An 11927-nucleotide genomic window follows, 5' to 3' on the forward strand; every position below is an offset into this window, starting at 1 on the left:
ATACTCCTATATTTTTGTTTTCCAGCTCAGGTTCGGGTCACTGTTTCTTGTCACCACGGCAACACTGGACATTCAGGAGCCTAAGGTCATGTTTGTAAAGGAGGCGGGCAGGATCCGACATGTGAGTTGGCACACCTGGGGACATCTCATCACGTTTTGGCATTGGCCATCTCTCAACATAGGAGACATAAGGGGCTGTTCTCATGGCTGCAGAATAAGGTTGCTAACCCCACATGAACTAAAGAACAGGAAACCCAAAAGCATAATCTGAGCAGCAGCTGAAAAATCACATCTTCTCCCAACAGTCAACCTGTTGTCTTGCCCTGAGATGAATGACCAGTGAGGGAGGGACAAGATTGGAGGTGGGGAATATGAAGGAAGGAAGCTATGCAAGTAAACTTCCAGGAAGTAATAGAGTTGACAATCCTAATCCAAAGACTCAGGTACACAGCACAGTACAGGCCCTTTGTCCCACAATGTTGTGCCAGCCTTTTAACCTACCTCAAGATCAATCTAACCCATCCCTCCTATGTAGCCCTTCATTTTCTATCATCCTTATGCCTATCTAAAGCTTTCTTAAATGTCCCTAATATATTTGCCTCTGCCACCACCCTGGCAGGGTATTCCAAACACCACCACTCTCAGTGTAAAGAAAAACTACCTCTGACATTCTTCAATCACCTTAAAGTTATACTCTCTGGTATTAGCCGTTTCCATCCTGGGGGAAAAAATTCTGGTTATGCACTCAGTCTATGCCTCTTATCATCAAGCACACCTTTATTGAGTCTCCTCTCCTGCTCCAAAGAGAAAGCCCCTAATTTGCTCAATCAATCCTCATAAGATATGTCCTCTGGTCCAGGAGCATCCTGGTAAATCTCCTCTGCATCCTCTCCAAAGCTTCCACATCCTCCCTACAACGAGGCAACTAGAACTGAACACAATATTCCAAGTATGATCTAACCAGATCTGCTTACTTTGTGGCTCTTGATACTCATTGCCCCTACTAATGAAGCCCAACACCCCATATGCCTTAAAATCTTATCAACTTGCACAGCAACTTTGAGGAATCTATGGACATCAACTCCAAAATCTCTCTGTTACTCCACGCTGCTAAGAATTCTGCAATTAACCCTGTAATCTGCCTTCAAATTCGACCTTCCAAAGCGAATCACTTCACACTTTTCAGGATTGAACTCCATCTGCCATTTCTCAGCCCAGCTCCACATGCTGTCAACGTTCGACACTATCCAGAACTCCACCAGTCTTTGTGTCATCTGCAAACTTACTAACTCACCCTTCCACTTCCTTATTCAAGTCATTTATAAAAATCACAAAGAGCAGGGGTCACAGAACAGATCCCTGCAGAACACCACTGGTTACTGATCTCCAGGAAGAATACGACCAACTACCACCCGCCCACCCCCGTCTTCTATCATCTTCATTATGTGCTGCGTCATATGACATGGGCGATCTTGGTCTTTTGACTGCGATAGTTCTTGGCAATTTTTCCTGCAGAAGTGGATTGCCATCGTCTTCTTCTGGGCAGTGTCTTTAAAAGACGGCTGACCCCAGCCATTATCAATATTCTTCAGAGATTGTCTGCCCAGCGTCAGTGGTTGCTTAATTAGCTGCTCAGACAAACATCCACCATGGTTTCACGTGACCCTGATCGGGGGATTAAGCAGGTGCTACACCTTGCCCAAGGGTGACCTGCAGGCTAGCAGAGGGAAGGGGCACCTTACACCTCCTTTGATAGAAACATATCTCCAACCTGCCATCTCTGCCTTTTATGGGCAAGCCAATTGTGTATCAATTGTACAAGTCAATGAATCAGTGCCCATATTACAGGAAACCAGGGTAGAGCTGACATTTAAGCAGATTACCTGGGAACATTCAAGGTTGATGAGCTAGGACTTTGGGTCTGAACAGAATCACATGATAAGGGGATTAGGCAGGAAAAGTGGCAGACTTGGAAGATCAAGGGGGTAGGAATAATGGTGGAACAGGAGGCAGGCTGAGGAGTCATGTACGATCTCTATTTCTGACATTCTTGCTCTCAGACTGAATTTCCTATTGCAGTGCTCCCTCAAAATAGGTCACATGTAACAGAACTCTTCAACTAACTTCAGGGTGGCATAGTAACACAACACCTTACAGCACCAGCGGTCACCATTTGGGGTTCTATTCCCACCACTGCCTACAAGATGTCTGTATGAGTATTTACATTCTCCCCATGACCATGTGGATTTCCTCTAGGTGCCACAGTTTCCTCCCACAGTCCCATCAGGATATATCTTCTGAGACTTGAGACTGTTTGCCCTTTCCACTTCTGATCCCTCGATGAGGACTGGTGTGTTTTCCTTCAACTTCCCCTTCCTGAGGTCCACAAGCCTTGGTTTTACAGACGTTGAGAGCAAGATTGTTGTGATACCACTCAACCAGCTGATCTATCTCACTCCTGTACGCCTGCTCATCCCCATCTGAAATTCTGCCAACAATAGCTGTGTCATCAGCAAATTTATAGATGGTGTTTGAGCTGTGCCTAGCCACACAGTCACGGGTGTGGAGTAGTAGGTTAAGCACGCATCGTAGAGGTGCACCAGTGTTGTTCAGCGAGCAGGTGATGTCACTTCCAATCTGCACTGACTGTGGTTTCCCGATGAGGAAGTCAAGGATCCAGTTGCAGAGGGAGGTACAAGGTCCAGGTTTTGGGTCTTGTTGATTAGAACTGAGGATCTGATTGTGTTGAACTGTAATCAATATATAGCAGTCTGACCTATTGTCCAGGTGATCCAACACCAAATAGAGAACAACATTCACCCACCTCTGGGGATTCTCCCCCTGTTGATTTTAGCTTTAAAGCCACACAATTAATTCTTTATTGTCTAACAAGCCCCTATGTCGAAACTAAGTTTTCAGAGAGCACATCCCTCCCAAAATAACGATTTTCTAAACCCCCCCCCCCCCCCCACAATTTTACAGTTTAAATATCATTGGGCATTCCAGTCCTCACAAAGGATCTCGGCCTGAAATGTCGACATTTATTTCCCTCCACAGATGCTGCCTGACCAGCTGGAAAAAAATTGACTCAGAAAAAGTTACTCCTCCTAAGTTGTCAGGCTGATCAACACCTCCACACATTAACCCACCTCACTACTTCCTCACTAACACTACACACACAAAAGCCATGCTTCTTCACAGGCCAAAAGCCTCCATACCCCATGACCTGCCACTTTACACTTACACTCCACCCCTCATTCCTACACTGACAGTCACCGTCCTACTGTTCTTTCATCTGCCCTGCTGCTACTGAGAAGAGTTCCTCGTGTCAAGAGTAACTTTGTCACTTTATCAGTTCCTGTCAGAGCCACCTTATGTTCAGATACTCCTGTACCTAGCATCACTTTATGTACAGACAGTCTATGTAGATAAGCTAACCTTAGGTACATATTGCCACACACAACGGTTACTTGTACAATGTGTTTTAATGAATTGCTTTTATATTTATTGTGATTTTTATGCTTATTGTGTTTTTGTGCTGCATCAGATCTGGAGTAATAATCACTCTGTTCTCCTTTACACTTGCGTACTGAAGAATGACAATAAACAATCTTGAATCTTGAGTTCCTCCAGCATTTTGTGCGTTGCTCCAGGTTTCCAGCATCTGCATTACTTCTGGTGGTGCTCTGCTGTCCTCTAGTGGGAAGTAGTTACCTTGCACCCAGCCAGAGGCAGAATGACAGGGGATTCCTTTATTTGATATTTGCATGTTCCCAGGACATCCCAAGCTAGTTACAGACCATGGGACAAAAAACAACTTGCTCAGTGGGTAACACATGTCTAGGGGACAAGGTATGTTTGATGGTGAGGTATGGCTGTATCAAGACTGAGAGTGGAGAGGGAAGATAGCCAGTATAAAGAAGTGAGTGGGAGGGCTGAGCAGAAGCTGGTAGATGATAGGTGGAAACAGACAGGGAAAAGTGATGGACAGGTAGAATCAGGTAGGGGAAGGGAGAAGAAACCCAGGTGATGGACAGATGGAAGAGGGGGGAGAGGGTGTTGTGTCTTGGTAAAGAGGGGTTGAAAAAGAGAAAAAAGGAAGTGAGAACCTGGCTGGACGGTTGGGCATGGGAAAAGAACATGGAGAGTGGGATATATGACATTTGGAAGTTCAACATCCCCACCATAAGGTCTGTGCACTACGCAAATGGAATATGAGGCGTTCTTGTAGACACAAAAGACTCTGTAGATGCTGGAATCTGAGCAACACACACAAAATGCTGGAAGAATTCAGCAAGCCCTCCAGCAATTATGGAGAGGAATGAAAAGTCGATATTTTGGGCCAGGACCCTTTCTCTGGACTGGAAAGGAAGAGGGAGGAATCCAAGATAAGAAGATGGGGGAGAGAGGAAGGAGCATAAACCGGCAGGTGCTAGAAATAAGAATCTGAGAGGTGATAGGTGGAAGATGTAAAGGGCTGAAGAAGGAGGGGTGTGATTGGACAGGAGAGTGGGCAGGTGAGAGGGGAACCAGAATGCAGAATGGAAAAAGGGAGAAGGAAGAGGGGGAGAAAATGTCACAGGGTCTTCAATTACCAGTTGTTTTTGTTTTCCTGGTCCTTTCCACCTGGACCACTCTCTCAGGAGGGGAAGTTGTGGCTGCAGGTGGGATTCCATATGAACTAGTGGAAGTGGTGAAGGGTGATACACTGGATACAGAGGCTAGTGGGGTGAAAGGTGAGAATCGGGGATCTCCACCTCTGCTGTGTCTGAGGTGGGCACTGGGAGTAAGAGCAGGCAAGAGGGAAATGGAGGAATGGCTTGTGAAGGCTCCATCCCATATCGAAGGGAAATCTACATTTCCTGACACAGAACATTGCAGAAACTCTGGAGCAGATAAGGTAGAACCTCTACTTCCAAAGTTCCAAGTTCCATGAAGTTCACAGAACTGGAGTTCTGGGAACCAATGATATTCTCTTATTTATTCATTCACTCATTTTGGACAGGCAATAGCAGTATTTACTATCCAACCTTGCTTGTTGTAGGAAAGAAGTTATAGAGTGACAGTGGAAGATGCTATACAGGTTGGTTTGGGACTGGGAAGGGGAGTTCAAATGGCATTCAAGGTGCTTGTTTCAGTCAGAAAGTAGGTGCTCCACAAAGCCTTTCTAAACCTTTCCGAAACCTTTTCTATCCCTGTATCTGCCCAAATACCTTTTAATGTTGTTAATATACTTCCCACACCCACTTCCTCTGGCAACTCATTCACCTACTGACCATCCTCTGGGTGAAAAAGTTACCCTCAGTTAAAATTGATAGGTGTGAAAACATACTGACAGCTCTGATAATCTGCTATCTGACTATTGGGAAATAAAGGCTCAGCACGTACAATGCCTATAAAAAGTATTCACCCCCCTCCCCTTGGAAGTTTTTCATGTTTTATTCTTTTATAGCATTGAATCACAGTGGATTTAATCTGTTTTTTTACACTGATCAACAGAAAATGACACATTCATGTCAAAGTGAAAACAAATCTCTGCAAAGTGATCTAAATTAATTACAAAAATAGAATGCTAAATAATTGATTGCTCTGATCGCTTGCCACTCTCCCATAAAGCTGCCACTGGTGAAGCACCCAGGCAACAGTTATTGTATGTGCAGTCTCTCCCCATCACAGCCACTGAAGCTTGTAACTCCTCCAGAGTTGTCATAGGTCTCTTGGTGGCCTCCCTCACTAGCCCTCTTCTTGCACAGTCATGCAGTTTTTGAGGACAGTCTGCTGTAGGCAGATTTACAGATGTGACATATTCTTTCCATTTCTTGATGATTGACTTAACTGTACTCCAAGGGATATTCAGTGACTTGGAAATTTTCTTGTATCCATCTCCTGGCTTGTGCTTTTCAATAACCTTTTTGCGGAGATGCTTGGAGTGTTCTTTTGTCTTCATGGTGTAGTTTTTGCCAGGATACTGACTCACCAGCAGTTGGACCTTCCAGATACAGGTGTATTTTCACTACAGTCAAGTGAAACACCTTGACTGCACACAAGTGATCACCATTTAACAAATTATGTGACTTCTAAAACCATCTAGCTACACCAGTGATAATCTGGTGTGTCATATTTGAGGGGGGGTGAATACTTAAGCAATCAATTATTTTCTTTTTATATTTGTAATTAATTTAGATAACTTTGCAGAAATCAGTTTTCACTTTGACATGAAAGGGTCTTTGTCTTGATCAGTGTCAAATTAAATCCACTGTGATTCAGTGTTGTAAAACAATAAAACATGAAACTTCTGGGGGGGGGGGGGGGGAGAATACTTTTTATAGGCACTGTAGCTCACCAGATACTGATTCTCACTCTCCCTTTCACACATCAAAGCTCCGACTCCCCGCACTCCTTTTCACTCAGTTGGTTCTGTCTCAGGATCAGTATCTGGATGCCACAGTAGCTTAGTGGTTAGCGTGATGCTTTTATAGTTCCAGGCATTCCAGAATTCTGGCACCAGGTTTGTATGCTCTCCCCATGAGCCACATTGGTTTCCTCCGGGTGCACCGGTTTCCTCCCACGGTCCAAAGACGTACTGATTGGTAGGTTAATTGGTCATTGTAAATTGTCCTGTGATTAGGCTACTGTTAAATCGGTGGGTTGCTGGGCAGCACTGCTCGTTGGACTAGAAGGGCCTGTTTCACACTGTAGCTCTAAATAAAATAATCAGAAGCGGGTTTACCACCACTGACATAGGTCATGAAATTTGTTGTTTTGCAGCAATATATAAATTACTGTAAAGTTTAGCTTTATTTGCCAGTACAGTACATCAAAGCAATGGCTTTGTTTATTCTGATGTTTCAATGTACATGTGACAAATAGAACTAATCGTTCAAAATTACTATAAGAAAGAATTCATTAAAAATAAATGGTGCCAGAGAGCAAAATAGTGAGGTGGTGTTGATGGATTCATTGTTCCCAGTCTCTCAAAGCTGACCTGGTTCTGCTCGTACTTACCAGATTCATTATTTACCATGTAGTAAACTTTTAAAAAGTGATTCAATAGTATTCAGAGATAGTAGTAATAAGAGAGGAGAGATAAAGAGTAATATTAAGAGATAACATCCTATATTGTGGAAAATCTGCTAATGAAACTATCCAACATGGAGTTGTATGGTTAAAGATGAAAGATTAACTATTTGTCACATGTACATCAAAACATGCAGTGGTGAGATGTGTTGTTTGCATCGAGAACGTGCTGGGATGTGCAAGTGTCGCAATGGTTCTGGTGCCAACATTGCATACCCACAACCTAACCTAACCTGTACGTCTTTGAAATATGGAAGGAAACCCACATTTAATGTACCATCCATCCCCACTTCCTTTGGCAGCTGATTGCATCGACTAACCATCCTCTACGTGACAGAGTTACCCCATAGTTAAGTGTTATAGGTATGAAAACATACACCGATAGCTCCAATGATCTGCTATTTGATTACTGGGAAATCCCAATTGCTCAGAGGGACAATGTACAAATGCCTTATAGATAGTGGGGGCAATTGAACCCCTATTTTACAGCTTATAAAGTGTTACGCTAACCATTATACTACCGTGCCACCCCTAGTAAGAGAGTAAGGGCAGCAAATTTCCTTTTCTGGAGATCATCAATCAATCGGGTGGATATTTTACATACTTACTTTGGTTTGATATAGATTTTCATAAATTCTATTGTATTTTGTTACTTTTCTATACATGCCGGCAGGAAAATGAATCTCAGGGTAGCATGTGGTAACAAATTTGTACTTTGATAATAAATTTACATTGACTGTTATGACAATGAACAACATTGATAGTACAGGTGTATGATTTCAAAGTTAGTTCTTGACTTAAATTTAAATCAAGAGCTTACAGCGGTGAGGTTCGGTTTCATCACTCCTGATCAATAATCTATGGCAGAGTAACCTTAGATTATGTGACTTGGGTTGGCCAACCTGTGGATAACCTTTACTAACTGTACAAATTAGGGTTAGTAAGATGTGGGCATGCTATGTCGACGCCAGAATCGTGGCAACATTTGCGAGCTGTCCTTAGTACATCCTCGAAACAAGTGACGCATTTCACGGTATGTAATGCCATGACAAATTGTGAAAAGCGAGTGTGAATATTGAACTCAGTAAGCTATAGAAAAGAGGCAGGAGTGAAAACATCAGAGAATCAACTGCACCCTCAATATAAACTGGTATTTCTCCTTACAGATAACACTTCACATGACCAAGCAGTGGGAGTCTGAGGTACCACTTTGGATTATCATTGGAAGCTCACTAGGAGGGCTTCTTCTACTAGCATTACTCACTCTCGCTCTATGGAAGGTAAGTCCAGTGTTCACCAGCAACTTGTACAACAACATTTTTACCTGGAGCAAAGAACAAGATGCTGGAGGAACTCAGGGGGGTCAGATCCAGTCCAGATGAAGGGCCTCAACCCCAAACCATAAAATACAGGAACAGAAATAGGCCATTCAGCTCATTGAGATTGCTCTGCCATTCCATGGCTGATTTGTTATCCCTTTCAACCCCATTCACGTACCTTCTCCCCAAAACCTATAATGCCATTATTAACCAAGAACCTATTTAAATATACCCAATGATTTAGTCACCACAGCTGTCTGTGGCAATGAATTCCACAGATTCACCACCCTCTGCTGTAGGCAGATTTACAGATGTGACATATTCTTTCCATTTTTTGATGATTGACTTAACTGTACTCCAAGGGATATTCAGTGACTTGGAAATTTTCTTGTATCCATCTCCTGGCTTGTGCTTTTCAATAATCTTTTTGCAGAGATGCTTGGAGTGTTCTTTTGTCTTCATGGTGTAGTTTTTGCCAGGATATTGACTCACAATAAGTAAAACAATGGGGAAAGTATAAATGCCTTACATTCACTTTCTCCATCAGGGCCAGGCTATGCAGGACCACCATAGCCAGCCTAAATTTGGGGGCACTGAGTACAAAGTGCACTTGGGCCCTCAAATTACTGCCCTTGTGCTTTATCCCTGGACTCAGCCACAGTGCACAGCCTTACACTTGCTCTCTGACTTCCAACTCTGCAATGAGCAGATGGAAAATTCAGAAGTGACCGGATCAGTACAGGCCATCTCTCCTGCAGGCCTTGGTGCCACGGGAGGCTCTGTAAAGGGTAGATGACTAACAGGCCACAGCAAAAACATCTCAAACTATTTCATTATCAGCTGCAGGTAATGCTGATAATGAAACATTACCTCACAGATCTTGAGCTCAATCCCTAATACACTGAGCCTGAAGGGGTAGATAATGAGGCCACATTGAATAGCCTTATGTGACCTCAGGGAGAGGAGTAAAGAAGCAAACACAGCAAGCAGGCAAGTGAGAAAACCGGACTATCAAAGCTGGGCTGTTTAGGGTTGTTATCAGGAAGTACTTCACCCAGTGGATAATGAATTTCTGAACCTTTCTCCCTAAAGAACTATTAATGTTAATGCCAGGTTTGAAGTCAATGGAAATCTTTGAAATGACCGGACCAGTACAAGGCATCTTTGATGTATCTTTGTTAATTCTGGGTAATACTGAAACAAAACAAGTAGGTGGAATTAGAATACGTATACACTCAGTAGTCACTTTATTGGGTACACCTGCTCTAACTAACCAATCGTTTGGCAGCAACTCAATGCATAACAGCATGCATTGTCAAGAATTTTGTTGCTATTTAGACCCATCAGAATGGGGAAGAAATGTGATCTAAGTGACTTTGACCATGGAATAATTGCTGGTGCCAGACAGAGTGGCTTGAGCGTCTGAAAAACTACTGATCTCCTGGGATTTACATGCACAAGTCTCTGGAGTTTACAGAGAAATAGTGTGAGAGGCAAAAACATCTTGTTAATGAGAGAGATCAGAGAAGCATGGTCAGGTTAGTTCAAGCTGACAGTAACTCAAACCACCATGCGTTCAACAGTGGTGTGTAGAACTGCAACTCTGAACACACATATCAAACCTTAGCACTACAAGACCACAAACGTACACTTATTGGGTACAGGAGGTACCTAATGAAGTGGCCACTGAGTGTAGATTAGTCATGACCTAACTGTGCATTGCTTTATGAAGATGATTTCCTGATCCAATATTAACATTGTGTAACACTGCCTCTTCATAGTCAATGAAGCATTGCACTAAAGGCACTGTGGTTGTTAATGGACTCTGTTCCATTTAAACTTTTCCTGTAATTTCTTTATCAATTCTTCCATCCCCTTCTACCCTCACACACAGCTGGGCTTTTTCCAAAGTGCTTATCGCAGGAGGAAGGAATACTTGTCAGCTCCAAATGGTCACGTCGGGCACTTAAAGAAAACAAACCTCTGAAGTCATGACTGTCGAAGCAAGTGCTAAAGATGTGAATTTATTCATCCATACTGCGCTCAATGAGAAGAGGGCATGGGCAAATAATTGCTGTGTGCCCAGGATCAGCACACCAGACACACCTTCCTGTACTATTGTTTTCTGTTGACACCTCGCACTCAATTGGTTTTCTAAGGTGCAATACACTGTACTCCCCAGCACACACACCCTGTAAGGAAATATGTTCTAACAGGGGTGTGATGCAGTTTACATTTTTTACTTGGAAAGTTGAACTTTGATTGACTGTGCTAGGTTTTGCACAGTCACTGTGGAAGTAAATGGTACTAGCCAAGCCACTGTCCTTTTAAGTTGTGCATGGGGCCTTTCTAAAACAACAGAAACACGACTTGCAAGATAGTCTTTTTCTACAAAATACTGGCAATGTGCCAACTTTGCTTGAGGCTTCCATAGGATTTATTACGTTAAACTAAGTAACAATTTTAAAGAATTTACAGAGTATGTTTGTCGTTGCTGTTTCAAGTGTGAGGAAGCCACGACCCAGATACGTTTTGTATTCCCCTCTGGTAGTTCTACCACTCTGCACTAGATAGACAACACTGAGGGGCAGGAACAGGTATGCTATTTCAACATCCATCATTTTGTACACCCAATTCAGCCCCCACTGCTACAAAGAAAATAATCTCACTCAAGCCAATTTTCTACCCTTCCTTTGGAGTGGTACTGGAGGATCTGTGGATAGAAGATAGAGAAATCTCTGTGAAACATAATCTTGCTGTTAATTTGTCTGTTCTGTACTTCAAGCATTTTCAGTTATTAATACAGATTATCAAGCATTCCTATTTTTTCTCTTGCCCATTCACATAATGTAAAATGTAAAGTTCGGGTGAATAGGTTGAACTGCAATAAATTACTTCTAGGTATCTAAAGCTTCTAAAACTTTCCAGCAAAGTCCAACCAATAGAAGATTTTACACTTAAGTTCTCCTCAAATGTTAAATAATCATACTTGAGTAAAATTCCTGTGCTTTGGATATTTACAGACTCTGTATTATATGTAAAACAATTCTTATATATGTAAATATTTGGAAAGATTTTGCATTTAAAATTCAAAGTGTTGAATATTTGTAATTATGCAAGACTATGGACAATGTGGTTTCTCCATTGTTTGAGGTTGCTTGTTCTTTTTATTAAAACATGAAAAGGGACAGGTAGCTCTTGTTGAATGCAATAATTAGTTCCTAAATCACATTGTTGTGGAATAGGCTGTGGTAACCATCAAAGCACAGTTAAAGTAGGCTTTCCCAATCCTGATAATAACCAATGCAACCAGCATAATGCAAATGGTGTCTATTAATCCATCAATCATGCTATAGCCAATTTATGCTATGTTGTAGCAGAACTACCTGCAGATGACTTAATAGGAGCACGAGTTGAGAACCTGCAGAGCCTCATCCTTGGGTCGGAGGTTTAAGTAAAATAGGCAGCAATATCATCTGTAGTTTTCTTGCTACCAGCATTTCACTTCTTGCATCATCTAGAGCAGGGATC

General features: G+C 42.4%; 1 protein-coding gene across 2 annotated transcripts in view; it reads left to right on the forward strand.

Annotated features, from left to right (window-relative positions):
• itga11a (integrin, alpha 11a) overlaps positions 1 to 11584 on the forward strand; it is a 195205-nt gene extending 183621 nt beyond the window's left edge. For both annotated transcript variants that reach the window (XM_073032614.1, XM_073032615.1), the window contains 3 exons: positions 26 to 121; positions 8244 to 8357; positions 10291 to 11584. In XM_073032614.1, coding sequence (XP_072888715.1) covers positions 26 to 121; positions 8244 to 8357; positions 10291 to 10383 — 303 coding nt within the window. In that variant the 3' untranslated portion in view covers positions 10384 to 11584. The remainder of the gene's footprint in view (positions 1 to 25; positions 122 to 8243; positions 8358 to 10290) is intronic.
• The last annotated feature ends 343 nt before the right edge of the window (positions 11585 to 11927 follow it).

Source organism: Hemitrygon akajei, chromosome 30, assembly GCF_048418815.1.
Source record: "Hemitrygon akajei chromosome 30, sHemAka1.3, whole genome shotgun sequence".
NCBI lineage: Eukaryota > Metazoa > Chordata > Chondrichthyes > Myliobatiformes > Dasyatidae > Hemitrygon > Hemitrygon akajei.